This window comes from Zonotrichia leucophrys, chromosome 9 (assembly GCF_028769735.1).
Source record: "Zonotrichia leucophrys gambelii isolate GWCS_2022_RI chromosome 9, RI_Zleu_2.0, whole genome shotgun sequence".
NCBI lineage: Eukaryota > Metazoa > Chordata > Aves > Passeriformes > Passerellidae > Zonotrichia > Zonotrichia leucophrys.
In genome coordinates, this window is record NC_088179.1 from 4,265,941 (window position 1) to 4,293,364 (window position 27,424).

A 27,424-nucleotide genomic window follows, 5' to 3' on the forward strand; every position below is an offset into this window, starting at 1 on the left:
ACAAGCACCTTTCATCTCTGCACTGCCACATCCAGGGATGGGGTTTGGCTGGGCTCTGAGAATAAGATGGAAGAGGAAACGTGTCAGGGCAGCTCCAGCAGCATCACACCAGCCCCCTGCACAGGATGTCCATGGACACCCTGGCTCAGCCCAGCTAGAATTGAGGCCAATGGCACTGGGAGTTCTGGGGTGTTTGAGTTCTTTTCCAGCCTGTCAGGCAAAACACAGACCCTCCAGCTGAATAAAGTCCTCACAGAACAGCCCTTGCCCTCCACTCACCTCCATATTTCTGCAAACCCTGCCTAGCAATGGGGACAATGGGGGATCACTGCCAGTGGCTTGTGGAGGGGCTGTCCTGAGAGGTCCCCACCAGCTTTAGCCCTACTTGATGACAGGTACTCGGGTTTCCAGGGGAGTGCAGGACTCACTGAGAAACCCTGGCAAGAGGAAATATTAAATTGCACTGACTGGGCAGAAGCCACCCCCATTCCAAACAGATCCTCTCATAGGATGCAGCTGTGAAAGCCATGGTACCATCCACACCCAGGAACAACAAATCCAGAACTGGGGAGAGAGCAGGGGGGCTGGGGAGAGAGGAGCCCTGGTGCCTTGGTCCCAGCTCCAGACACACCATGCTGCAGGCCCCAAGTGCTGGGCTGTATCCTGGACCACTACAGACCCCACAAGCACATCCAGGGGCTCCTTCAGCCCAGGCAGCATCCCAGACACAGGCAAAGCAGGAGCCCAGGCAGTCAGGGAGGAACAGGAAGCAAGATCCTTTATTGTACACAGTACAGAATGTAATGCAGCTTTGCAGGAGATACATAGCCCTGCTTGAATAAAGATATTTTTCAAATCAGTCCTCAGATTAACTCCTTCTGCACTGCAGACCTGCCACACCGAGCAAATGGTTAAAAACCTGTCCCCCAAGGTGGGGTTCCCCAAACCAAATGCTCCCCCATGGGTACAGGCCACTGCAGCCACCATGGGGAGAGCAACCAAGTCATTGTAGAGTTAATCTTCATACTTCCCAAAAAAAAAAAAAAAAAGAATCAGACAAAAAAAAAAAACCCAAAAAAAAAAACAAAACAAAACCAAACAAAAATTCCAACCAAAGCTAACTAAAGAAGAGAAAAAATTCCTATACAGCATTTACAACAAAACATGTAGCCTGGTGCAGGGGAGGCAGGTATGGATATATGAGTGGTGGAGGAGTGTTAAGAGGTGCAGCGAGGGGTGGGGGGAGCTGGAGAGAGGTGGGGATTGAGGAAGGGGGGGACCCCCCATCCCTGCCCACCTCAGCCTTGCAGCCCAGCTCCGAGGCCATGCCGAGCAGGGGGAGCGTAGCTGGGCCAGTACTGGGATTCAGGCCTGGCTCCCCTGGGAAAGAGGACTGGAGCAGTGAAATGGAGTGGACCAGATCCTTCGGCAGCCATCCCAGGAAGCCACGGGCATCGAGGGCTCCCCCTGCCACCAGGAAAGCCACTGGGGTGTCCCCAGGGGCTCCAGGGACAGCAGCCGAGCTGCGAAAAATAGCTTTGCCTTAAAATACAAAAAATCTACAAAAATCAGTTTAGAAACCTTTAGTATTTTCCTAAAACATCCCGGAAAAAAAAAAAAAAACCAACCAAAGAGGAAGTTAGTGTCAGGGTCTCCTCCCCCAAAATGCAACCCATGGCCCAGAGCCAGAGCTGGGGAGGATGGAGGGCACGGAGAGGATGCAGGAGGTTCTATGGGAACAACAGGAGGTTACATGGGGAGGGGGCTCAGGAAGAAGGCAGAAGGCTCCTCGGGGTTGGGGTAGGATGCTGCGCACATCAGCCCCGGGGCACTGGCCCGGGCGGCCCCCCCGCATCCCTCCTCTCTCTCTGTGCAAATCAAAGCCCTTTCCACCACACAAGGCAGCTACGCGGATTGTGCTCGATGCAAAGCGGATTGTCGTGACAATTGGCTCGGCAGCCACGCAGCCCAGCCCTGGGGCACGGCCAGAGCCAGGGCCTGGGCAAGAGACTGCGCCTTCAGGCTCCCGGCGCCCCAAGACATCGCACTGATGCACGGCAGGAGGTGCCAGCCACGGGCAGTCCTGTGCACTAGCCCTTGGAAAGGAAGGGTGGGAATTCGGCGGCGACACACGTGGGGCGTTTTAAATTCCTCAAATTCGCGTGTGCACCCATGCTGTTTTGTCGCTGGGGTTTGGTTTTGTGGTTTGTTTTTTTTTTTTTTTTTCCCCTCTTATGGACAGCCAAAAATATTCTTTAGAAAACCGCGTTTGCCCCAGGTGCATGCGCTAGTGCCAATGGCTCTGCCAGCCGGCCGAGTCAGTAGGCGAAGCCCTCCGCATAGGGAAGGCTGCCGCAGGGATCCATCTCCAGGAGGAAGGCAGGGCTGTCCTCAAAGTGTGTCAGGGGCACCGTCTCCTCCTCGGGCACTGGGCAGTCCGGCTCTGTCTTCAGGAAAGGGCGCTGGTTGTCAGGATAGGCCATGGAGAAGAGGGCGTCGGGGTCACAGACGAATTTATAGACGTACCGCTCGCCGGCAACCTGCAGGGAGGACAAGGGGATGAGGGAACATCTCCCTGCCCTAGGGGAGCAGCACACACCTCACATCAGACCTAATCCCTAATCAGTCCCACCCTGGGACAGCAGGGGACGGTCACACCCTGCTGTGGCCTCACCTTTTGCATGATGCCCTTCTCGTAGTAGTAGCGCAGGGAGCGGCTGAGCTTGTCGTAGTTCATGGCTGGTCGGTTCTTCTGGATGCCCCAGCGCCGTGCTACCTACGGGGAGAGAGGAGGCAGCCATCAGGGCTGGGACAGGGATCCTCAGGGGAATCACAACTGAAATGTGGCTAGAGGCCGGCTTGAGGGGGCTGGGGCAGCTGGAGTGAAGGTGTCATCGTGGTCTGGGAGTGGTTCCTCGCCTGCCATGATAAATGCTTGGGCTGTGACCACACAGCCACCACTGGATCAGGGGCCAAATCAAAAGTCATTTCATTAGGCAGAGCCTGCCAAAAAAGCTGCTTCAAAATACCACAATTTCCATGCATGGTGCAAGAGACATTATGGGTAATTACCCACAATGCGCAGCTCACAGCTCGGGGCTGCCTACAGCTGCTCTCAATTACTCCCCAAACTGCTCCTTCCTCTGTGTCACCCTCCCGTGGAGCCCTGTGCTTCCAGCACGGAGCTGCTGCTGGAAACCCAGGGCAAAGGATGGGAGCAGCTTGGGAAGGAGGGCAGAGCAGCAGAACTCAGCAAGGCACAGCACAGAGGCAACAGCACCACGGCTGGTGACCACTGCCAGCTTTGGGAGCCAGCACGTGCCACGCCAAGGGGCAGTGGGAGGTACTAAAGGAAGGATCCACTCCTGCATCCCCCAGGCACGCCCCAGCTCCAGGGCAGGACCCCTCATACCTCCTCAGGCTCGATCAGCTTGAACTCCATGCCCCGGCCGGTCCAGGCGATGAAGTGGGCGTTGGCAGGGTCATCCAGGAGGGTGACCAGGAACTGCCAGAGCTGCAGGGAGCCACGCCGCTGGTAGGGAGGGCCCTCGCGGTACAGGGTGGGCTCCTGCTTCACTTTACCTGCTCACACAAAGAGACACCTGGGTGAACAGCCTGGCTCTGCCCCTCTCCCAGGCTGTGCCACCAGCAGGAGTCATGTACAACAACACGGGTCATGCCTGTGCTGAAACACCTGAGCAGCATCAGGCCGTGGGGTGGGAGAGGTGCTGGGGATGGTGCTGCAGGCAGGGAGGTGTCAGTGACAGAGATGGAGCATGGCAGTGATGCCAAGCTGCCACGTGGGATGCTGCTCAGCAGCTCTCAGAGCACCGTGCCAACACTGCTTGGCTTTACAAGCCAGGCACTGCAGATCCCAGCGCCCCCACATCTTCCTCCATGAGCCCCAGCTCCCCTGCAGGCTCCCCTGGGGCCAAACTTACCCTCCAGCCTCTCGGGTACCACGCACGTGTCATCAAAATACAATCGTGTGTCCTTTTCATATGAAAATCCTGTGGGGAAAAGACCCTTCATGAGCATAGGGCCCCTTCACTACCCTGGCTGGAGCCCAAAAACCCTGGCTTGGCTGAATCCAGCTCAGGACCCCATCCACAGCTCAGGGAGCTGACCCATTCCCAGTTCCTTCAGTGGCTGAGTGCTGTGCAGCGCTGCCCCCCTCACTGCTCCCAAACCCTACTGGCATCTCTGCATTATCCCAGATCCCATGGCACTGCTGAGCCGTCACAGGGGCTGCTAGCTGCTTTTGGGGCTGGTGCCAGCACATGGGGCTCTCATGAGCCCCAGGGGCTCTCATGGGTGTTTTCTGGGTGCCCAGGGAGTGCTGGGGTCACAACAGGGGACAGTGGGGGGGTCACTCACCGTCATGGCTGTTGGGGAAGACATTCCCCCGTAGGTACGAGGACTGGCAGTTAGGCACTTCTGAGGGGGAAATGAAATTACATTAGGGCAGTAAACCCATGGATTTGGCACATTTTCTTTACCCCAAGCATGTCCTGCAGTGAAATGTGGGAACCTTCCCCCTTCCCCACGCTCCCTGGTGCACTACATCCACCCTCAACATTGGGGAAAAGAAACCCAGTATGATTTGGGGTGGTACTGGAATTTAGACTGGAGCAGCTCGAGTTTTCACAGGCCCCACATGAAGGGAGGCACTGCTGCACCTCCCCTACCATCTGCTTGGCTGTGCCACCCTCCATCCCGAGGTTGGGGTATTTTTAGGTCCTAAGGCGATTAGAGGATTTTTCCGTGATGCTGCAAGGGTCCAGCAGCCAGCAATCACAGCTGGCCCTAGGCCAGAGCCATGGGGGGACCCACCAGGCCCTGTGGGGCACCCCAGCCTGGGGCTACAGCCCCGACCACACCACTGGCATCAGGTGAAATCCTGCTGTATGCCCTGGCTTTGGGAAAGGAGGAAAGAAAGGCAAAGCAGTATCCCAGCACCCCAGGAGCTCCAGGGTCACACATCACCCACTCCCTGAGGCTCAACCCCACCTCTGATGTCACTGAAGCCCCCCCTGGCTGTCCCCTGGCCCACACCCACCTGAGTCAATGCAGTAGTCCCGGGGCTCCTGCTTGATGCCCATGGGGGGCTGGAAGCTGTGCCCAGGAGGAGCGGGCAGGCCAGGGCCGCCGTGCTCATAGAGAGGGTCGTGGTACTCCTGCTTGAATCCCTGAGGGGGGCGGGGGGCAGCAGGGCCCAGGGGCTCCGACAGCTGCCGGTGGTACAGGGGGCGGCCGTCCCCAGGGACCCCGGCCTGCGGCGGGAAGGGGTGGCAGGGCTCCGACAGCTGCCTCTGAAACCTGGGGACAAGGATGTGCCATTACCAAGGAGTGGGGGGCAGCTCCCACCCCACACCAGAGCTGCTGACAGCTGGGGTGGCTCCTCAGAAGCACAGCCACCACGGGGTGCTGAGAACCCTGTGCCCCTCTAAGCTCTGAGAACACCAAGGTGGAACAGCAGGATAACACAGTAAAGCACTCTGGCCTTCTGGAAAGGAATGAGAAAAGGACCAAAAACCACCCCTCAGAGCTGTAAATCAGTAAAATCAGTGCCCAGCGAGGGGGGCAGGGGCCAGGGATGCTGAGCAGGGGTGGGCGCTTATGCAAAGCCAAATCCACGGCGCAGCTCCAGCCGCTGCTAATCCGCCCGCGCAGCTGGGATTAAACCTTGAACCCGGCAGCAGGGAGCACTATTTTGGGCTCCGTGGTGCTGCCACCACGGCTCTGAGAGGTGGCAAAGGGTGAGGGACCATCCCGAGGGGGTGCTGCCACATCCCCTCGTCCTCCTCCGGCACCTTGAAAGGTGATCTTGGATCTCCGCGCGGCTCCTCTCCGCCGGCCCTGCGCCATTTGCCTTTGTAACCCGAGCCCTCCCAGCTGCCGGGCTGGGATTACTCCATTTCCGAGCCGTGTCCCTCTGCCCTTCCTGAATGAAACCCAAGCCCCGTGCTGGCACCGTGCTTCCCAAGGGGTCGCAGCCAGCCCCCTGAACAGCCTGAAGGTCACACGGAGCTCTGCTGGGCAGGGATGCTGGCCTGCTGTGGGCACATTCACATTCCAAGGGCTTCCCTGGCCCCACTGCACGGCCTTTGCCAGGCTGCCACATCTTGTCCCATGCCTACAGGAGCAAGCCCAGGGTGAGGGAAGGCACTGGCAGAGCCTCCAGGGATGTGGCAGTGATGGGGAGAGAAGCCACAGCCTGGAGAGGAAGGAGGGAACAGGGGTGTCCCACCACAGCCCATAAAATCACAGTGATGCCATGGGGAGCTCTGGACCACCCCCAGACCAGGGTGCACACAGGCAGGACAGAGATGGGCACAGCTCCACAGCCCAACAGGGCTCGGCAGGCAGAGCTGCAGTGGGTGGGAATGAGCAGAGCAGAGCCCTGACCCAGGACCAGCACCTGCTGGAACTGGGAAGGATGAAGGAGCCAGACTCTGCCTCCCCTGCCCTTCCCAAGAGGGAGGCAAAGGCTCTGCCCCATGCTCAGGGACAGAAATCCTTGTGCCTCTGTCCCCGTGCTGCGGTTGCGCTTGGTGGGACAAACGTTGTCGGCTGTGGTGCCATGCAGCAAAACTTGCCACTTCCTACTGGGACCTTGTGGCTCTTTCTCCCCCACACTCTGGGACCACCAACCCACCCCAGGAGTGCCCACAGGGCCCCGGAGCACCCCTGTGGCCGCCGGGGGCTGCCTTACCTGTGCTCTGCGGGGAATTGGTTCTCAGACATCATCTTTGGCATGTGGATGGGCGGGTGCGGCGGCCTGGGCACGGCGAAGGGCGGCTGCTGCCGCTGCTCCTGCAGCGCCTGCGGGCCCGGGGTGGCCCCGTGAGCGGCGCCCGGCCCGGCAGGGCCCGGTGGCGGAGGCGGCGGGGGCAGCGCCGGCCCGGGCTGCGCGGGGGACACCGGCGTGGCGGGCGGCGTTAATGGCTTGAACCCGGCGGGGGGTTTCCTGTCGTAGGCACTGCCAGGGGAAAAGCACCGGGGGATGGCGGTGGCACCGAGGGACAGCACCCCCTGAGGGCTCTGCGGGCAGCGGAGTGCCCCGGCTACCTACCAGCAGTTGTAGAGGCACTTGTCCCCATAGCCGGCACACAGAGCCTGCTCGTGGCTGCAGGAGGACAGCTCCGACGACGGGCTGGGCAGCTCCCGCTTGATCTTGGCCGGAGGTGGGGCGTGCAGGACCACTGCGGGGACACCGAGGGGGACACAGGCTCACCCATGGGGGACAGGGCCGTGGGAGCATCGCCCCTGCAAGCACCAGCTCTGTGCTTGGGGGTAATGGGCTGAGTTATGCCCTGGGAGCATCAGCTCTGTGCTTGGGGTAATGGGCTGAGTTATGCCCTAGGAGCATCAGCTCTGTGCTTGGGGTAATGGGCTGAGTTATGCCCTGGGAGCCATCAGCTCTGTGCATGGGGTAAGGGGCTGAGTTATGCCCTAGGAGCACCAGCTCTGTGCTTGGGGGTAATGGGCTGAGTTATGCCCTGGGAGCATCAGCTCTGTGCTTGGGGTAAGGGGCTGAGTTATGCCCTAGGAGCATCAGCTCTGTGCATGGGGTAAGGGGCTGAGTTATGCCCTGGGAGCATCAGCAGCTGAACCAGGGTGATGGGTGCATTGCCAGGCCCCAGCACTGGCTGAGAAGTAGGGTGGCAGAGGAGGGCAGAGCTTGGGCAGTGGCAGCAGCCCAGGACATTGCTCTCAGAAGGGCTCCAAGGGCTGTGAGGCAGCTCCACAACCGCCTTAGATCAGACATTTGCTATCACCAGCCCCTCAGCGAGTGGAGCAGAGCCCAGGCACCACAGGCAGTGGCTGTGACACAGAGCAGGGGGTGACAGACCTCCTCCAGGGCCTCACAAACACCAGCCCACTCGCCCTCACAGGGGCATTCCCACACCATAAACCTGCCCTCAGAGGGCCATTCCCACTCACAGATCCACCATCCCACAGCCCAGGTGGTCCAATGGCATCTAGTCCTGGGGTCCCACAATTGTATGAGCTCGAGTGACAAACATCCCATTAAACCCAAATCCTCTCCACCCACTCCCAAGCTCGCTTGCTATATATATAATTATAAACTGAGTAATATACGCTTAAGCTAATTAATTTCTAAAAGCAGGCGCCCTAGGAAAGGGAAAGCGCCTCAGAGCTCTGTACCTAAATAGTGCCTCAGAGGAGAGCCAAGACTAATCGGAAGTGGAGTATTAGCTTCATGCGAAGCCTAAACACAGCCCAGCTACACTGGAGAGGAGCAAATAGCTCCAGGACAACTGTTCACAGCTTGCCAGGTAATTAGCTGCCCCCCTAATTTGTCAAAACCTTTAAAGAGCTGCTGACTCCCCTTTCCTACCCATCCCCCCCTGGAAAGGCCTCCATACAGCTGGTACCAAGGGCATAAACCCCCCCCTCCAGCCGAGAAGGATTTGAAACACAAAGCCCAGCGCTGAGCCAGCACAGCCCCCCACACCCTGGATTTATCCCACTCCTCCTTCCCCCGCTCCCCAGCCAGCTTTTGCCACTCTCAGCACTTCCAGCCCTAAAGAAGGGGGGCAGAATGGCGGCAGCAAAGCACAGGCACCCCCTGAGCCATGGGAAAGCCAAGGGGAACTGGCTTTGGAAGGGCTCCAGCTGCCTATCGCGGGCATGGCTCTCCCAAACAGGCTCTGTGTTGTTGGAGCAGAGTTGTTTTTCCGCCAGCCGTACAATGGGGTCTGGTTATTCATTGAAAGAAAAAAAAAAAAAAAAAAAAAAAAGCCTCCAGTCCCCGAGCAGGCACCACCCTCCATTCACAAACGCTTCGCAGCGCTCCATTCATGTGGCTGAGGGAGGGAAAAAAAAAAAAAAAAAAAAAAAAAAAGAAAGGAAAAATTTCCCCAGAGCTTAGCACTGCCATTCAAAAAAAAAGGGAAATGAGCCTTAAGATCCTAACAGAGACCAGCTGTCCAAGCCGGGGCTCTGTGCAACGTTTGGATTCCTTACACAAACACGGCGGGGCCGGCCGGCGCTGCTCAGCACGACGGCTCCAGTGCCAAGCTCACGGCCAGCCCGGCTCTGGAGGAGCCTGGGGGGCTCTCAGGGGCAGATTTTGGGGGGAAAACGCTGGGTTTGGCAGCCAGGTGGGAGGAGCAGCACCCAACACCTCAAAGGAACGGCGGGCGCACAAAGCGCTTTTACCCTTTCCGGTCCTGCCCTGGGCACTGTAATTAAAAGCTAAAAAAAATATAGAAAAATACTCAGAGGGAGCAGCTCGGCTCTAGAGAGGGCTGGAGCAGATGTGTCAGCAGATCCACAGCAAGGCTGAGCCACGGCAGCAGTGAGGACACCCGAGGGTACCTGGCAGCCCCTATGGAGGTGGAGGGACCCTGGGGACACCAGCCACATGTGCCACAGCTGTGCCCAGCCAGGAGGGGACCTAGGGCAGGCTCACACAAACCCTCCCAGTGCCATGCAAGCAGTGGAACTGGAAATGCCCCTAATGCCAACCATCCCGTGGAAAAGGGCGACACCACAGAGCCGCTCAAGGACTTGAATTCCCAGTGAAACCCTTGATGGGGGACAGGGCAGGTTATTCCCACCCAGCAGCAAGACTGGACCTCCATGAGATTAAGCTCAGAGAGCACTGGTTTCCTCTGAATGAGCCAAGGGAAAGCAACCAAGCCACATTTCCAGGCCAGGGACACTGGCACCCACTCAAGCTGTCACCTGGAGCTGAGCTCTGCCTGCCCCTCCATCCCCCAGCACACCCAAGGTCACACCAGGAGAGGAGTCAGAAATAGAAACCAGGATCCTGCTTTCCTTTGTTTGAACAGCTCTTCCTCACAAACAAACCTCCCTCTCTCATTTTGGTGTGTAAGAAACTCCGTGCCCTGCCCGTGGTTATTGCCACGCGCTGCCTGCGCAGGGGAGGCCACAGGTACCGTGGGATTAAAAAATCCCTTCTGGTGCTGCTTGATCTCCTCAGCATGATCCCATCACCTCCCAGGTACTTAAACAATCAGTGGAGACACAACACCTTCAGCCACAGGAACACACTGCTGGTGAACTCACACCATGCCCAGCCAAGGTGCAGCATGCTGAGCTCTGTGGGGTCACCTCCTGCCTCCCATGGAAGCATCCATCACTGGGCAACCTAAAAGCCCTGAATCTGGCTTCTTGCCACCAGTCCGGGGCACTAACACTGCACCCCTCATGTGGAGCAGCCTTGCTTTCCTTGCAGTGCGATTTCCTCCCCAGCACAGCGACCCACTGCCCTCCATGTTACTGTGCTACCAGGCCCCAGCTTTAATACCCTGTCCGCTGGGATCTTGGCTATGGAATTGGGAACAGAGAGTGCGTATTACAGAGCTGCAGGCAGCTATGAGGGGGTTTTAGCAAGGCAAGAAGGATTCTGAGCACCTCCAAGACTCCACGTGGCACATTCCCCACTGCAGCGGGGTCCAAACTGAGCCTGGTTCGTCCCTTTTGGGAAGCTTGGCCCTGGTAATGCAAGATGGGGCACAAGGCTGAGGTTTGCTCAGGATAAGAGAGCAGCAGGGAAAAGGCATGGAGCTACAGAGCTGCAGAAACAGAGCCCACAAACATCCACAGGGACTGAGGAGGGATCTACCTTTCCCCAGAAGCCAAGGGATGCTGAACTCCACTGTGGCTGCCAGCCCAGGAAGGCAACATGTCCCTACTAGTGAAAGCTGGGTGCAGACCTCAGCCATCCTTCTCTCCCTTTCTACATGGCACACGGTTCAAAACTGGAGTTTCTCTGCTCTGTAAACTCTCTCTAGTGCAGGGATGCAAGAGCTGGGCTTCCCATTCCCTTCTGCCTCAGCCTGACACCCTGCAGCAGCAACAGAGACCTTTGCTTTCTCTCCCCAGGCAAGATAAAGAAGGTTATTGCTGCAGGGAGCCACGCAGGCAGATCTTTCAAGTGACAAAATCGTTTCAACACCAGCTCCACAGATCAGAACATTTTAAGAGTCCTGACCAAATAAACGCCTTTTTCTCCTTCTCCTCTTTTTTTCCTGCATCACCCAGAAAAGTTTGCCTCTCCTCTCTGAGCTCTTCAGGTTACAAGGAAAAAGAGACTGCCAAAAGGCACTGGAAACAGCTTCAGCTTCAAGAGCCACCCTCCCACGCACACTGCAGTTTCTGCTGCTCCGAGCAAGAGCTGCTGGGCTGTGCTGGGGATGTCAACAGACCCTTGTGCTTCTGACTCCGGGCTTGCCTTTTATCTCAGGGGAGACAGGGGGGAAAAAACACATCTGAAACTTGGGCTGTCTGGACGGGCTCAATGGCAAGCTGCCCACTCCAGAGTAACCAAAGAGCAATAATTAACAGGAGGAGATACCCCGCTGCATGCTGTGACAGAGCTGGAATGAGAAAATCTGTTCGACTGCAGGCTAAATTTGATTTCCTTCGAGTTCCCTGGCTGCCTGGCTCGGCAGCAAAGCCCAGCCACCGACACCAAGCCACTACTTGTGTTTGCCAGGTAACAGCTCCAAACATCCTGAATCCGCCCCCGTTCTCCCCCGGCGCCATCCCCGGCCCCTGCCCTCGCCACCAACCCTCTCTGGCAACACAGCCCGGCTCAGAACCCACTCTGGCTCTTATGCAATTCGCCAGGGACTGCATTTTCACTGGCCTCCTTTTAGAGAGGCTGCCTTGCCAGTGATTAATGCTGCTTAAAGCGGCTCAAGTTTCACCGCTCGCGCTCGCTCCTGCCAACAGCGCCGGGCCAGGGCTCGGAAAAGCTCTAGAAAACTGCAGAGATTGTGGCTAACCAAGCAGCCCAGCACGGGTTATCTCTGCCACTTGAAAAGGAGGGTTTAGGAAGGAATGCACCTCGCTGGGAACAAGCATCACACCTCAGAGGAGCCCAGAGAGCAGCTCAGAGCCGTTTCCATGCATCTGGCCACGGTTTTTCCCCGTTAACAAAAGGCAGGAGGTTGCACACCGCATCTCGATGAACCCAAAGCACACGTGCTTTCTCCCAAAAGCCCATGATTTCACGTTTCAGCCCCAGGAACAACTGCTTTCCCAAGGAAGCAGCTCCAAACCCAGTGCAAATGTTTGCACAGGCACCCAAACGTCTCCCCCCGGAGAACAAAACCCAGGAACGATCACTCACAGTTGTCAGACTGGAAATCTGGGACAAACTGTTCGTCATCGGGGACCTGAGCTAAAAAAAACAAACAAAAAAAGTGGGTTTATGGCTTTTTCAGTTCTCAAAAAGATGCTCACAGAGAGGTTTTACACGGCAAAAGGAGGAGGTGAAGACTTGCCTTCAGCTAGCCAGGCCTCTTGGAGCTGGCTGAGATCCTGGAAGAGCTCTGCAACAGAGTGAAAGACTTATGTGCTCCACAGAAGAATAAATAAAACTGCCATTATTTGCAGGATTATTTGTAAAACAACGCTCTCACGGGGCCAGCCCTGCCTACCTTCCGAGTCATGGGCCAGGTCGGTCTCCAAAAATTTCCTTTTCCTATCGGACCCCGGCCGGCCTCGGCCCTCCTCTGTGCAGGACTTCTGCAAGAACAGGGTGACAGCTGCCCGTGAGCGTGGCAGCCCCCAGGGCTGGGGGTGCCCCCAAGGACGAGGGGGGCACTCCCAAGGATTAGGAGTGGGTGACCCGAGGACGGGGTGTCAGCAAGGTCGGGCAGGAACTTGTCAACGGGGGGATCAGGGTGGGCAAACTTACCCCGGGGCCCATGAAGGGAACCTGCTGGTCGTAGAAGCCGTCCATGGTGCGGGGGAAGCGGGCAGTGCCCCCGGCCCGCTCAGCATCGACGCCGGCCCGGGAAGGGGGGTCCCGCCCGGGCTCCGGCAGGTGCGCGCCTGGGGGTGGAGGGGACGGGGAGGGGTCACACCGTGGCCCCTGCCACCCCCGGGGCTGCCTCGGTGCCGCCACGCCTCCCCGGGGAGCCGGCCCGCTCCTGTCGTGGCGGGTCGCAGCCCCCCGGCTCGTGATGTCACCTAATTTCTATAGAAACGGGCGTGACATCACGCGCCGTGGGAGCGGGGGGAGGCAGCGGGGAGGGCCGCGTTTGGCTTCGTCTCACCCCCCTTCCCTTCCCTTCCCTTCCCTTCCCTTCCCCCGCCCCTCACCGCAGCCGGGCTCGTTCCCACGCCACCCCGCGCGCCCCATTCATAAACTCCGCCCCTCCCCCCTTCCCCTCCCCGCGCTTCTCCCCCGAGCGCGCGCTCGAGCGCCCGCTGGCGCGCGCCCCCCGCCATTCACACCGCGCGGCCCGCGCCATTCATAAACACCGCCCCCGCCCCGGGCCTGCGCCCCGGCCGCTCTGCGCCCTGCCGCCAGGCCCGCACCTACCCGGCCGGGGCGCCGCAGCCTCAGCGGCGGCGGGACGAGGCGGGAGCGGGGCCGGGGATGGAGCAGCGCCTCTCGGAGCCCGGGCACCGCGCTGCCGCTCTGCGCCGGCCCGCAGCCCCCGAGCCAGCGGCCTCCGCCGCGCCCCGCCCCGCGCCGCTTGTTTACCCTCCGCGCCGGCCAATGGTGTGCCGCCGCTCCGCTCCCCGAGACATCTGATTGGCTGCTGAGCTGCCCCGCGCCCGCCAGCGCGCCGCACGGCCGAGCACCATTGAGAACGGCTGAGTGGGCGGGGGCGGAGGCGGCCAATGGGCGAGCGGGGATTTGCCTGGCTCCGCCCCGAACGTTTTTCATTCATAAAAAAATAGAAGGGGGAAAAGACTGACGGGTGGGGCCGGGGCCGCGCAGGATTTAAAGGGGCCGCGGCCCTTTGCAGCAGCGGGGATGGGGCTTCAACGGACAGCCTGGAGGAGGGAGAATTGGGGGTACCACCCTCGGGTCCGGGTCCAGGGTGGCGAGGAGAGAAGGAGCGGGTCCGTGCACAACGTGCCCAAGAAGCTGGCACACAGCAAGGCATGCAGATGGCACGGAGCTCGGGCCTCGCAGGCCCTGGGGTCCCCTCTGCTTTCTTGGGTTGTGGTTTCACACAAACAAGGCAGCGTCCGTGCGAGCCCAGGGCTAAGCCAAACCTGAGTACTGATTTTGGCAGCCTTGCCCTGCAGCCATGGTTGCCTTTAAAAAGGGGCATGGGAAAAATATTTCCCACCTGCAAGGGCTTTGGAGCCACGGATCCCTCCAAGCAGATTCATGGACACACACCCCTGCAGGACACTAAACCTCCCAGAGGTCTGGGAGTAAATTTAGAACAGAATGGAGCTGCTGGGTGCTTGCCAGGCCCCCCACTGCAGCATTTCCCTGCTAAGTGCCTCAGTTTACCCACCTGTAAGAAGGGGGTGAGAGCTGCTGTGGGTAGCTGGCATGTGGCTGCTCAGCGACAGGATAAATGGGCTGTTGGGAGGCCTCACATTGCTGTGGAGGCAGACTAGGAAGTTATTGCTGGAGAAGGCAAAAACAAGGTGTTTGGTTACACACTGCACATCCCAGCTTGGGAAGGAGAGGAACCTTCTGCTCGGATCCTGGGACGCTGCCCAGGGATTGAGAAGCCTGTCAGCACAGAGATGTCCTGGCCAGCTTGAAATGCTCAGCCCATGGGCTTGTCAGTGTCCTGGGCGAGCTGCCCAGCTGGCTTTGGGCCGCTGCTCTGTGGATGCTGGGTCACTGATGAGCTCCCAGAGTCCCCCAGGGCCACCTCCACCCCCCCGGGATGGTGGCAGGTAGCTCATGTGCCAGCTGGAATGATGGGGACAGGAAGCACAGAGGGCACGGGGTGTCCTTGCTGCTCTGAGCCCGTTCCTGGGGGCTCTGCAGGCTCTCACTTCCCCTCGGCACAGATGAAATCACTGCAGGTAAAATTAGCAGATGACACATGGGAGGGCAGGTGGCAAAACCCAGCCTGGGGAGCACGGGGGGCAGTGGGGATGAGGGAGAGCTGGGGGTACAACAGGGCAGCTGCAGATCTGGGGGCTGGGGCTGCTCAGCACCCCGGGGACACGCAGAGGTGACAGCCGTGGCACAGGCGGGTGGGAGCTCACAGGAAGAGCTGAAACCCCTGGAGAGCCAGGGCTGCCAGGGGGGGATGGTGACCGGTGCCTGCTAAATTTAGCCCCCACTGCTGAAAAAAAAAAAAAAAAAAAAAGAAATTTTTTTGCAGGCTCCAAATTTAGCCGGATGCAGCTCGCACTGAGCACCACTCCATCGCTGCCTGCACCCCTTCAGCCCCGGCAGCATGGAGTGGCATTGTCCCTTTGAGTCCCCAGAGGGCCACAGCTGGCCAGGAATGACCCCCAGGCAGGCCAGGAGCAGCTGAGGAGTTCATGACCATCTTTATTGGAGGCAAGGCCACAGCAGCCAGGCGCACACGGCAGGACAAGCGACGGACACCACTCCATGCACCACCACGGGACACACGGACACACACAGGGACTGGCTGAGCCCCTGGGGCTCCAGCTGGGGCTCCCCAGTGCCCAGGGGCTCGTTTGGGGGCTCGGTGCCACCCCGTGCCCTTGGGAGCTGGGCTGGACTGGGAGGCACTGGGGAATGGGGGGGATAAAGGCTTCAGGTGCCCCCCAGCTGCAATGGCTTCATCCTCCCTGCACCAGGGACAGCTGGCATGGAGCCCAGCCCCTGGGGGTCCTGCTGGGCTCAGGACCATCAGGGAAAGGAGGTGGGAGTGGAGTTACAGCCCCTGTGGGTTCCTCCTGAGCTCAGGACCTTTGCACCATCAGGTAAAGGAGGTGGAGCTGCAGTCCCAGCCCCTGTGGGTCCTGCTGGGCTTGGGACCTTCAGGGTAAGGAGGTGGGAGCTGCAATCCCAGCCCTCCTGGGTCCCTGCTGGGCTCAGGAGCTTTGCACCATCAGGCTGAGAAGGTGGGAGCTGCAATCCCAGCCCCTCCTGGGCTCAGGAGCTTTGCACCATCAGGGTGAGGAGCAGGTGGGAGCAGGCAGGCCTGCTGGCCCAGGCCTTTGGCAGTGTGGGAGCAGATGGAGCCCCTGGGGCAGGGATCACCTCCCTGGGCACCAGAGGGGTGTCTGGCTGGAGCCTGGCAGTGCTGCTGCTGGTGTGTCACTGTCCCATGGCCCAGAGTGTGGCCCTGGGCTCGCTGTGCCCTGCAGGACGTGCTGAGTGCTCAGCCCTGATTCCAGCCCAAGGCAGCAGGGACAGGCTCAGTGCCCTCCCAGCTCTGCCAGCACAGCCCAGCAGAGCCCCCAGGGCTGCTCTTTGCCCAGAGCCCAGCAAACTGTGACGGGGACAAGGGGCAGGGAAACCACAGCTCACTGCCCATGCACTGCTGATCCCCATCTGGGACAAAACCCTGCCTTGAGGGCAGGGAAACAGAACCAAACCTGCTGGCCTGGTGTGCTGCCATCCCCCAGATTGTCACCCTGCTGCTGGCAGAGCTCTGGATGTGGCTGAGGTGGATTTGTCACCCTCCCCAGGTGTGGGGATGTGAGGCACTGCTGCCCTTGGCAATGGAGGAGGAGGAGAAGGGGAAGAAGGAGAAGGGGAAGAAGAAGAAGGGGAAGAAGAAGAAGAAGAGCAGTGGATTGATGCCCTGCAGTGACACTGCAGTCACCAGCAGATCCCTGCCAGCCCCTCTGGAGCAGAGCTGGCAGCACCCTCTGCCAGGGAATGCTGCTGAACAGGGACCTGCAGCATCAGCAGGGACTGGGTGGGCACTGTGACTTGTCCCAGCCCTGTGGCAGGGACACAGTGGGGACAAGCAGCAGTTTTGCTGCTCCCACCAGCACAGGAGCCTCCAGCAGCCCAAGGGAGCAGGTTTAACTCAGGATGTGGCTGCATCCTGCATGCAGGCCCACTGCTGGAGGCACTGGGTGACTGCTGGCCCCTTGCCATGGCCAGCCTTGGCAGCTCCTGGCCCCTGGGAGTGCATTCAAACCACCACAAACTCCTTGCATCCATCTGCTTCTTGGTCCCTGGAGAGAAACTGCATCCCCTGCTCTGTCTGTCCATCCAGGGGTGATGCCACCAACACCTGCCTGTGCATCCCAGCTGCCATCATCTGTGAGGCTTCTTGGGGCTGCAGAGGGCTGTGGGGAGAGCTGGCCCTAGAGAAAGGGAGGTGCAAGCACTCTCTGCAGCCCAGGGGCAGCACCAGCCTGGCAGAGCACACTGGGAGGTGTGTAAAAGGTGCTGGGGACACCTTTAAGGAATAACAGTTTCTGGATGTCTGTCCCCAGGGTCTCCAGCCCCCAGGACAGGCTGGCAGGATTTAGGAGAGAGGAAAAGTCCAGCAGAGAAGGGAGGTGGTGTCTGTGTCCAATCTCGGCTCCTGAAAAGTCCCAGAATCCCTTTCTTGTCCAAAGTTTGCTAAATAAATACATAAATATGAACACAAAGCCCAGAGCTGGGGCTGCTTCCCCCAAAATTCCCTTTTTTTGCCATTTCCCTGTAAAAACAAAATCTCCTGCCATCCACCCCAGGCTTGTCCCTGTGCACTGGCAGTCCCCAGCCTGTCCCACTGGGCTGGCAGCAATGGTTCTTGCATCTCTCTCAAACCCCACAGCACAGAGGTGAGGGCCTGAGCTGGCTCCTCTGGGCTAAAGAAATAAATAATTCCTCCCATTGCAAGGACTGGGGGGCAAAGCCACTGCACTGAGACATCAAGTGGTCTTCAGGAGGAGGATAAATAAATAAATGGAGCTCAGTGCTGCCTCAGGAGCACATTCACTGGCAGCTTGGCTGGAGGGAATTTAAATAAAGGGGAAAAAAAATAAAATCCCAGTCCTAGTGCTGCTCCAGCAAATGTGCTCACTGCTCCAGCCTGCCTTCTCCCCCTTCTTCCATCCCAGCTGGAGAGGATGTTTCTGGTGGTCAGGAAGGAGCCTGCAAGACCTTCCCAGGATAAACAATCCCCAGGTGGGATGCTGGGATGCTCCAGGCTGTGGATCCTTGGGTGAGGCTTTAATCCCGAGTTCTGTTCCTCCTCTTCAGGAAGAAGAAGCTGCTCTTCTGGGGGGGCCCCAGCAGCATGGGCACCTGGCTCTTGTGGGTAATTTTCACCTGAAAAGTAGAAAAACCCAGCTCAGTGAGAGGAGCCTGAGCCCTCCCAGGTACCCTCAGGAGTGACCCCATGGAGGTGGGAGCAGCTCAGCACCGGGGGAAGAGCTCTGGAATCACATCCAGGCCCCGCTGGGATGGGAAGAGAAGGAGAAGAAATGGAAGGGGACCCTGCTGCAGCTCCCCAGGGAGGAATGCTGTGTGCCCATCCAGCAAGGAATGGCTGTGACATGAGTGCAGGGCACGGAGTCACAGCTCAGCTCTGAGCCACCCATCAGCAGCAGCACCATCCTCCCTCCAAACCCAACCCCATCTCCCTCCAAACCCAGCCCCAGCCTCCCTCCAAACCCAGCCCCAGGCTCCTCCAAACCCAGCACCAGGCTCCTCCAAACCCAGCCCCAGCTTCCCTCCAAACCCAGCCCCAGGCTCCTCCAAACCCAGCCCCAGCCTCCCTCCAAACCCAGCCCCAGGCTCCTCCAAACCCAGCCCCAGCCTCCCTCCAAACCCAGCCCCAGCCTCCCTCCAAACCCAGCCCCAGACTCCCTCCAAACCCAGCCCCAGCTTCCCTCCAAACCCAGCCCCAGGCTCCTCCAAACCCAGCCCCAGCCTCCCTCCAAACCCAGCCCCAGGCTCCCTCCAAACCCTGCAGCTTTGCCAGGAGGAGCCAAGGCTGTCCCAGCCTGCTGTGCTGCTAGCCCTGCTGCTCATCCTGCCCATCCCTACACCCTGCCATCCCGTGCTGCCCATCCCCATGTCCTGCCAGCCCCTCTGTCCATCCCCATGTCTTACCAGCCCCTCTCCCCAATCCCCACACCCTGCCAGCCCTGCTGCCCTAGCCCCTGCCACCCATCCCACACCCTGCCTGCCCAGGGGGTGGCCCCATCCCCACCCCCTGGCAGCCCCTGCCACCCATTCCCACACCCTGACAGCCCCTATTGCCCATCCTGTCCATCCCCACACCCTGCCACCCCCCCTGCCCCATCTCCATATCCTGCCATCCCCTGCTGCCCATCCCCATGTCCTGCCGCTCCTGCTGCCCATCCCCAAGTCCTGACAGCCCCTGCCACCCATCTCCACACCCTGCCACCCTCCCTGCCTCATCTCCATATCCTGCCATCCCCTGCTGCCCATCCTGCCCATCCCCACACCCTGCCACCTCCTCTGCCCATCTCCATGTCCTGCCACCCATCCCCACATCCTGCCAGGCCTTGCTGCCCATCCCACACCCTGCCATCCCCTCCGACCCATCCCCACACCCTGCCACCCCCTCTGTCCCATCCTAACACCCTGGCAGCCCCCTCTGCTCATCCCCACATCCTGCCAGACCCTACCACCCATCCCCACCCCCTGCCACCTCCTCTGCTCATCCCCATGGTCTGCCAGCCCTTCTGCCCCATCCCAGCCAGCCCTGCTGCCCCTCCTGCCCATCCCACACTCTGCCACCCGCTCTGCTCCATCCCCACGCCCTGGGAGCTCCTGCCACCCATGCCCAAGTCCTGCCAGCCCTGCTGCCCATCATGTCCATCCCCACCCCCTGGCAGCCCCCCAGCCCCTGGCTGGGCACTCACGGTGCAGGACGGCTGCATCCAGGGCTCCCCATCCACCTGCATGGGCAGCAGCTTGGACGTCCTGCAAGGCACAAAGAAGGGGAGGCGGTGACACGGGTGTCAGGTTTCGGTGACACGGGTGTCAGGTTTCCTAGGAAGGGGACAAGTACCTGATGATGACGGAGGAGCACTGGGCCAGCCTCTTCCCCGCGCTCTTCAGCCCCGTGTAGATCTGCCCCATTTCCATGGCGCCTTCCAGCCCCACCACCTCCAGGAGATGATCGCTGAGGTCTGCAGGACACAGGGGTCTGAGCTGAAATCCCCCTCCTCCTGCCCTCACTGGAAACCCCAGGGTGTGCTGGTGGCACTGAGGGGATTTATCCCCCTGGGATTTATCCTCTCTGTCCTGAGACCACCAAGCTGGGTGTTCCCAGCGCTGGGCAATGCTGCCAGCCAAAATCTTTGGAGCAAAAGCCTGAAACAGCACCAGGGCCTGCATGGTGCCAGCTCAGATCCCCAGCAGCCCTTGCAGTGTTTGTTTGCAGTGCATGAAAGGATGGCACCCCTTGCCTGGCTGCCCTGGGGTGCTGCAGCTCTCCAGAACCAGCACATGTGACAGAATGAGAAGGTCTGGCCAAATCCCAGGGGATGGCCTCTTCTCACAGCTCCTCCTGCTCCTCTGGGCCACCAGCAGGGACACATGGCCATGGCTCAAGATCCCCTTTCACACCCACCCCTGTGAGCCCTCCTCTGAGCCCCCCACACCCTCTGACCCACCCAGGAGTGGGGATGTCCCCAGGGCACCACCCCTGCTGTCCCCTGCAGCCCTTTGGGACTGCTGCCCCCACCTTTGCTACCCCCACCCTCCCTTGGTGCCCCCCACTCACCCTGCACACAGAATTTCAGCTCCTTGGCATCGGTGACCACCGTGCCTGGCACCTTGTCTGGCACCTTCTTGCCCAGCCTGTTGTAGCCACGCTGCTTCTTGGTCTCTCCCCAGAGGTTGGAGCCCCCGTACATGCTGGGGATGTTGAGCACAGCAATGCCCTCCAGGGATGTGGTGCTCAGGTCCAGCAGGGTTCCATCACACTGCCAGGGCACATGGGGGGTGTGTCAGGGAGAGCTGTGCCCACCACGGGGAGCCCCCTCCTCTCCCTGCCATGGAAATGTGGCTCCCTGGGCACCGAGTGACATTGGGTGGCTCCAGGGGACACTGGCAGCTCCAGAGTGGTGGGGCTGGAGATCCAAACAAACCCCTCACTTTTTCCTAGAGTTACTGCCCTTGACACTCTCTGTGCTGCTCTCCCCTCTGCTTCCACAGGAGTTTTACCATAGCTCCAAAATGGCAGTTTCAAAAAGGAAATTCCACAGGGAGCACATAAAACCTTGGCTAGGCTCAGTGCTGTCACCCAAATTGGGAGGCAACACCACCCTGTCACAGACATCTTTTATGGAAAATCCTTTCCTTAGGATTTTTCCTCTTGAGAAGCTGAAAGGCCTCAGGAAAAAATGTAAACAATGATTATCTGCTGCTGTGGAATGCAACAGGTGCATCTGGGATTGGTCTCATGTGGTTGTTTCTAATTAACATCCAATCACGGTCAGCTGGCTCAGACTCTCTGTCCGAGCCACAAAGCCTTTATCATTCTTTGTTTTTCTATTCTTAGCTAGCCTTGTGATGAAGTCCTTTCTTCTATTCTTTTAGTATAGTTTTAATATAATCTATATCATAAAATAATAAATCAAGCCTTCTGAAACATGGAGTCAGATCCTCGTCTCTCCCCTCATCCTCAGACCCCTGTGAACACCATCACATCACCCTGACCCTAAAGCAGCTTCCACCCAAGCAGCTCCAGCACCTGCCTTCCCCCTTTCCTCATCCAAACTGACTCCAAAGGACTGGAAAGTTTGGCTGCCCTAAATGTAGCTCAAACCAGTTTGTCTTCAAGAGCCATTTGGAAAAGAGAAATAAGGCTGGAAGGAAATTAGGGGAAGGTGTCAGAGGGAAAAATGTCAGGTTTTGGAGAGCACACAGAACTGGCATCCCAGGCTTTGCTGTCATGCAGCAGGGCTGAAAATTCCCTGTGCAAGTTAAAATATCCATTGCCTGCAGCTTTCCACAGAACTGAAAGCACCAGCCATGGAAATGCATTTCTTAATTTCAGGTCTTGTCAGGCTCCCTGGACATGGATCTCCTTCCTAAACACCTCTGGTCAAAGCAGCCACTTTTCCATCCAGCTTGAATTTCTCTAAAACATCCCTATTTTCCTCCAGGCATCTGCTCTTTACCTGCCACTCTGTGCCTCAGCAAATCCCAGCACAGCTTTTTCCTTGCATTTTGGTGATGCACAGGCAGCCCCTGCCCTCACTTCTTGTGCTGAGAGGAACGAAATGGGCTGATGAGCTGCTCCAGTTCTGGGTATTTTCCATGAACAAAGGTCTAGAGCTGATTTTTCCCACCCCTCTGGCCATTGCTGAGGACACCAACCATGTGTGAGGAGCTGGGTGCTCACACCTGCATGTGCCAGATCCTTCCTGCCTCCCCTGGTGCTGCAGGAGCTTATTTTTAGAAAAGTGAAAAAAAAGCAAAAAAAAAAGCCAAAAAAAAGCAGGAATCTTCTGGTTTGGGAGGAAGAGCTGTCTGTCCAAGGCTTGGAAAGGATGTTAATCCCCGAGTTCTCAGTACAATGTAATGATATTGTGATTTGTAGGGGGAGAAAAGCCTTCAATGCTCTGAGCAGTGGATAGCAATGGGATGGGATGGGATGGGATGGGATGGGATGGGATGGGATGGGATGGGATGGGATGGGATGGGATGGGATGGGATGGGATCAGTGGGATGGTATCAATGGGATGGAATGGAATGGGATAGGGTGAGATGGGGTGAGATCCATGGGATGGGATGGATGGGGTGGGACGGATGGGGTGGGATGGGATAGGATGGATGGATGGATGGATGGATGGATGGATGGATGGAGGATGGGGTGGGTGGAATGCAATGGGATGGGTGGGATGGGATGGGATGGGATCAGTGGGATGGGGTGGGGTGGGACGCATGAGAGGGGATAGGATGAATGGGGTGGAATGGGATGGGACGGGATGGGGTGGGATATGGGGTGGGATGGCATGGGATGAATGGGGCGGTTTGAGATGGGGTGGGATGGGATGGATGGGATGGGGTGGATGGGAGCTGGCTGGCAGGAGTGCAGGATGCTGGGATGCTGCAGCAGGAGCCTGTTCCTGCCCAGAGCCGCCCACGCCTGCCCAGAGCCGCGGGCAGGAGCGATTCTGGATTGTGGATTCTCCCTGCAGAGCCCTCCCTGCTCCTGCTCCTGCTCCTGCCAGGGAGCCACAATGGGCCCTTTGAGCTGGGGCAGCTGACGGCAGCGAGGCTGGAAGGAGAAATTTGCAGCTGGGGGAAAAAGCAAATTCATTTCCAGGAGTTGTAGGGGGAAGGAGTGCCAATTTCCAAAACAAAACTGCTATTTCTCTGCGAGGCTGACAGTTGCCTGGGAGCTGGAGGGAGGACAGGCGGCTCCTTTCAACTCCAAACGCTGTGGGGTTAACCCCTTCCTGCCCGTGGGCTCGGCTGCTGGGCATGCACACTCGGTGGGGAGCACCCCGGAAAGGAACAGGGGGCACCTCGTGCTCCCTTCCAGCAGCACCCAACTCCACAAACACGGATTTTATCCAGCATGGATGGGGAAGGGGGTGAGATGGTTGTGATGCTGCTTCTGCCCCTTCCCACAAGTTTCCAAGGGTGCAGCTACCCACCCCAGGCTTTGGGAAGGGAAGAAACTCCCTGTATAGGAACGGGCATCCAAATCCCTCTGCCCATGGGCACAGCTCTGCTCTGTGCCCACCAGCAGCACCCTGCACCCACCACCTCTTGCAAGTGCTATTTTCTCCCCTCACCCTCCAGCCTAAGTTATAAAAGGGTGGATTATCCAGAGATAAGAAGAGATGGAAGTTTACAGCCCAAATCCCCAGCACAGAGAAGTGACAGCACTCTTAGCAACCACGGGCCCTCCTCCCAGCTCTAATTAAAGGCTGTTTCCATGTCATCCAATGAGGGCTGGGAGCAGTGCAGAATTTACAGGGAGAATGTTCCAGGCATGCTCTCAAATACAGCTGGAAGTGGGGGATACAGGATTATTCTTCTGCCCACAGCTGGCTGGCTTTGCAGTGTGGTGGAATAAGGGGTCCTGCCTTGTCCTTCAGCCACAGGGAGGGGTCAAAGTGGTGGCACCCCCTCCTCAAAGAGCTGAGGGATCCAAAATGCCTTTGTGCCATGCTTAGAGCCAGGGGCCATGCCAGGAAACCCACCTCAACCTCAACATGGTCATGGAGCTTCTTGCAGGTGGCTGCAAAGGTCTCTGAGGTCCCAAATTCGAAGTACCACAGCTTGTTCTTCATCCTGGGGCACAGAGACATGTCAGGATCCCACCTGGGAGCAGCATCTTACCCCAGCCAGCAGCAGGAGGGGCTGCCAGAGACTGAATGGAGCTGCTGTGGTGGGGACACGAGCCATGGGTGAGGACATAAGCCATGGTGGAGAGGGATGCTGGCCCCAGGGAGCTGTGTGGGTGTCTGGGGCTGTCACAGGGTGGCTCTGACACCCATCACAGGGGGAGGATGGAGGTGCTGGGTTGTTGAAGATTGCAATGCAAGATGTTTTCCATTCCCATCTGCATGGCAGATTACCTTTGTCAAGTGGGCAGTTTGCCTTATCTCTCTCTCTGAGTGACCACATTCACACCTCCCTGGGGAGGGGACATTGCTGATAACAGCTGTTGAATGTCCCTGCATGGCTGATAAGAACTGCAGCATCCCATTGGGAGATGTGAGCCCAGAGGGAGGAGCCAAGCATTGCTGCCCAGATATAATCCAGAGGTTTTGAGACACCAGCACGGCTTCTCCACGGGATTCCCCAGAGGAACAGCAGCTGCCTCTCCTTCCACTGGATCTTCAGAGGAAGAATCCATCCTTCTCTACAGGATCCCTGCTCCAGCAGAACCACCCCTGACACTGCAGGAGGGCTGAGCCACAATTCCAATGGGGCTGCCACCAACACCCTGACCCACAGGGTGTCAGGTTGGGTTCTGACTCTGGCAGTGTTGTTCTAGCTTACTGCATTCTTTATTTCATCCTTTATTTTTTTTTTCCTTCCCTATTAAAGAACTCTTATTCCTGCTCCCTTTTTCTTGCTGGAGAGTCCCTAACTTAAAATTGATAGTAATTCAGAGGGGTGGGGAGGGTTCACATTCTCCATTTCAGGGGAGGCTCCTGCCTTCCTTAGCAGACTCCTGTCCTTCCAAACCAAGACATGGGTGCTCCCTGGCCATGGGGTGTGCTGTCAGAGCACAGGGCACCCTATGGAGGGGATGTCCCACAGCTCAGCAGCCTCAGCACCCCCTGACCGTGGCTCATTCCCTGCATCAGCTGCTGAGCCAGGCTTGGAGGGGGAGCTGAGAGAGCTGTAATCCAAGAGAAGCTGATTTTGAGGGCAGAGCCAGACATTTTGCTCCACTGAGGCATTTCTAAACCTGGGATGGGGCTCACCCCATCCCCAGTCACAGCTCCTGCTGCCACCACCCCATTTCCTGAGCACAGCGGGAACGAGCTGTGACCTGCTGCCTGCCCTGCCCTCCCTGCCTGGCCTGCTCCTGCCTGTCCTGGCATTCCACACTAATTATAAAGCATGAATGAACCTAACTGGGGGTGTGGCTGAGTTTGAGCAGCCTGACACATCGCACAGGACTTGAAGGAGCATCCCAAACCCCCACCATGCCTGGTGCCTGTGCCCTCAGGCTGGACAAACACCAAACCCTCCTGGCATGGTGCATGGGGTGCTGGGTGCCCCCATGGGGTGTCAGGGGGTCCCCCCAAACCCCCCCAGCCCTCAGGGGGTCCTTGGGGAGCCCTCACCTGCTGTTGAATTTCTCGGGGTGCTTTTCTCTCATGATGTGGAAGCGGTGGGCGATGGAGGCGTCCTGTGGGGAGCACACAGACATCAGAGGCACAGAAACAGAAACAGAACCCACACCCTGTGCCCCCTGGGCATGAGCCAGGGCAGGGCTGCTCAGCTCTTCATGCTGGTCCCTGTGGCACAGTGACATGGTGTCACTGAGGATGACATTGGTGGCTCAAGGTGATGGAGGGACCCAGTGGGGCTCTGAGGACACCCCAAGACCCTGCACCCTGAGAGCCCCCCTGGCAGGATGGCAGCTCTCCCGAAACTCATCCCATCCTCTCCTTGTGCACAGTGGGGGTGTTTAAGCCCTGTCACCAAATGCCACCTGCATTAGCAGGAGCCAGAGTGAGCCCAGGAGCATCCTGCAGGGCTGCAGGTGAGTGACCCCTGCCATGGGGGCAGCCCTGGCACAGGACAAAAGAAGAGAGGGGCTCTCCCCAAAACACTCCTGCTCTCAGAATGACCCCCATGCCACAGGGCTGTCATCCTCCCCAGGCTCCCCAACCTCTCCTGGTCAGGAAAATGTGGGAAAATGGGTCCAAACACCAAAGCAGGGCTTTGCTGATGCCTTGGCAGGTGGGGTGTTCTTGTCTTTGGCACCCCAAACTTCCCTGAACCCTGTTCAAGATCCTTTCCCACTCATTCTTGCAACGTTCCTGCTGGGAAGACAGAGATCCCATGCCTGCTTATGTGTCTTGGTGCTGCCTTTACAAACGACAATAAAACCAGAAAAACCCAAAAGCAGGATGTCATGGACATATTTTCTGAAAAATCCTTTCATTAGGATCTTTTCTCCTGAGAAGCAGAGAAGCTGCAGCTTCCCCATGTTTTGCTGCTTTGAAATGTGATTTGGAGAATTGTTCACCCAGCATGTGAAATTGTTTTTACTTGATGACCAATAACAGCCACCTGTGTCAAGGCTGTGAGCAGTCACAAGGTTTCATTATCATTCTATTCTTTTCTTTTCTAGCCTTCTGATGAAATCTTTTCTTCTATTCTTTTAGTAGAGTTTCAGTATATAATTTTCCTTTAATATAATATATAATATATAATATATAATATATAATATATAATATATAATATATAATATATAATATATAATATATAATATATAATATATAATATATAATATATAATATATAATATGTCATATATAATATATAATATATCAGCCTTCTGAAACAGGGAGTCAAGATTCTCATCTCTTCCCATGCCAGGATTGCCTGCAAATTCAACATCAGGAGATGGAGGCAAGTTGGGAGAGTGAGCAGGAGGAACAGGGAGGGAAAAACCAACTCCTGCCCCATGGAACTCACCACCCCAATGGAGAAGTAGTTGTTGATGATGGAGGATGGGACAGGATCCCCGTTGGCCTCCCTGTCAGTGGGAATGATGTCGATGTGCCAGCGGTCCAGCATCACCTCCGTGCTGTGCTCTATGTCCTTCAGCACCTTCATCAGGTTGCCTCCTTCATAGCCTGGGAGGGGAAGAGGATGAAGGAGGATGAAGGGGAGCACAGCCATGTCACAAACAGGTGCCAAGCACTGGGGGTGTTGCTATGGCACATCCTTGCAGCTCATGGCAGGGCTCTCCAAATGGAAAAGCTTGGGCAGGACCCAGCTGTTGGGGAAGATGAAACAGGAAAGCCTTATAAATATGATTGCCTGGCAAAAGATTTTGAGAATATAGAAAGCAAGATTGAAATGAAAGCAAGGATTGAGATACCTCAGTTACTGAACAACTAGAAAACAAAGGTGTGGCTGGCTGAAGGTAATCCCCTTCTGATGGAACAACACCCTCTGCTTGCAGACAGGCCCAAGGGTCAGAGCAGACCCTACAGCTTGGCAGAAGGGGCCCAAAGAGGAGTTTCTAGGGTTTAAAATGTAGCATAGTATGGCAATGTAATGATTCTTATAGGCTGTATGGAAATGCTGT

At 57.7% G+C, this 27,424-nt stretch overlaps 2 protein-coding genes across 3 annotated transcripts in view; both read right to left on the reverse strand.

The window, feature by feature from the left end:
* Nucleotides 1–760: 760 nt before the first annotated feature.
* On the reverse strand, nucleotides 761–13,462 carry ETV5 (ETS variant transcription factor 5). Its single transcript, XM_064721015.1, has 13 exons — nucleotides 13,334–13,462; nucleotides 12,704–12,840; nucleotides 12,444–12,531; nucleotides 12,288–12,335; nucleotides 12,134–12,184; nucleotides 7,076–7,205; nucleotides 6,716–6,982; nucleotides 5,060–5,319; nucleotides 4,378–4,437; nucleotides 3,942–4,010; nucleotides 3,413–3,582; nucleotides 2,675–2,776; nucleotides 761–2,540 (listed from the first exon to the last, which is right to left on the reverse strand). The coding sequence occupies exons 2-13, from the start codon at nucleotides 12,746–12,748 to the stop codon at nucleotides 2,319–2,321; spliced, it is 1,512 nt and encodes a 503-aa protein (XP_064577085.1). The 5' UTR covers nucleotides 12,749–12,840; nucleotides 13,334–13,462; the 3' UTR covers nucleotides 761–2,318.
* A 1,794-nt stretch (nucleotides 13,463–15,256) lies between these two features.
* The window catches only part of LOC135451631 (diacylglycerol kinase beta-like), a 33,112-nt gene continuing 20,944 nt past the window's right edge, over nucleotides 15,257–27,424 (reverse strand). For both annotated transcript variants that reach the window (XM_064721011.1, XM_064721010.1), the window contains exons 19-25: nucleotides 26,806–26,966; nucleotides 25,444–25,508; nucleotides 23,842–23,932; nucleotides 20,403–20,604; nucleotides 19,686–19,806; nucleotides 19,537–19,597; nucleotides 15,257–17,971 (exon numbers count right to left, since the gene is read on the reverse strand). In XM_064721011.1, coding sequence (XP_064577081.1) covers nucleotides 17,873–17,971; nucleotides 19,537–19,597; nucleotides 19,686–19,806; nucleotides 20,403–20,604; nucleotides 23,842–23,932; nucleotides 25,444–25,508; nucleotides 26,806–26,966 — 800 coding nt within the window. In that variant the 3' untranslated portion in view covers nucleotides 15,257–17,872. The remainder of the gene's footprint in view (nucleotides 17,972–19,536; nucleotides 19,598–19,685; nucleotides 19,807–20,402; nucleotides 20,605–23,841; nucleotides 23,933–25,443; nucleotides 25,509–26,805; nucleotides 26,967–27,424) is intronic.

Excerpts from the sequence above, each read along its gene's own strand:
- ETV5 (XM_064721015.1), bottom strand. The coding sequence starts at position 12,748 with ATGGACGGCTTCTACGACCAGCAGGTTCCCTTCATGGGCCCCGGG. Across the intron at positions 6,983-7,075 it reads AAGTGCCTCTACAACTGCTG|TGCCTACGACAGGAAACCCC; the intron begins GTAGGTAGCCGG and ends TTCCCCTGGCAG. Across the intron at positions 5,320-6,715 it reads CAATTCCCCGCAGAGCACAG|GTTTCAGAGGCAGCTGTCGG; the intron begins GTAAGGCAGCCC and ends CCTTGTCCCCAG.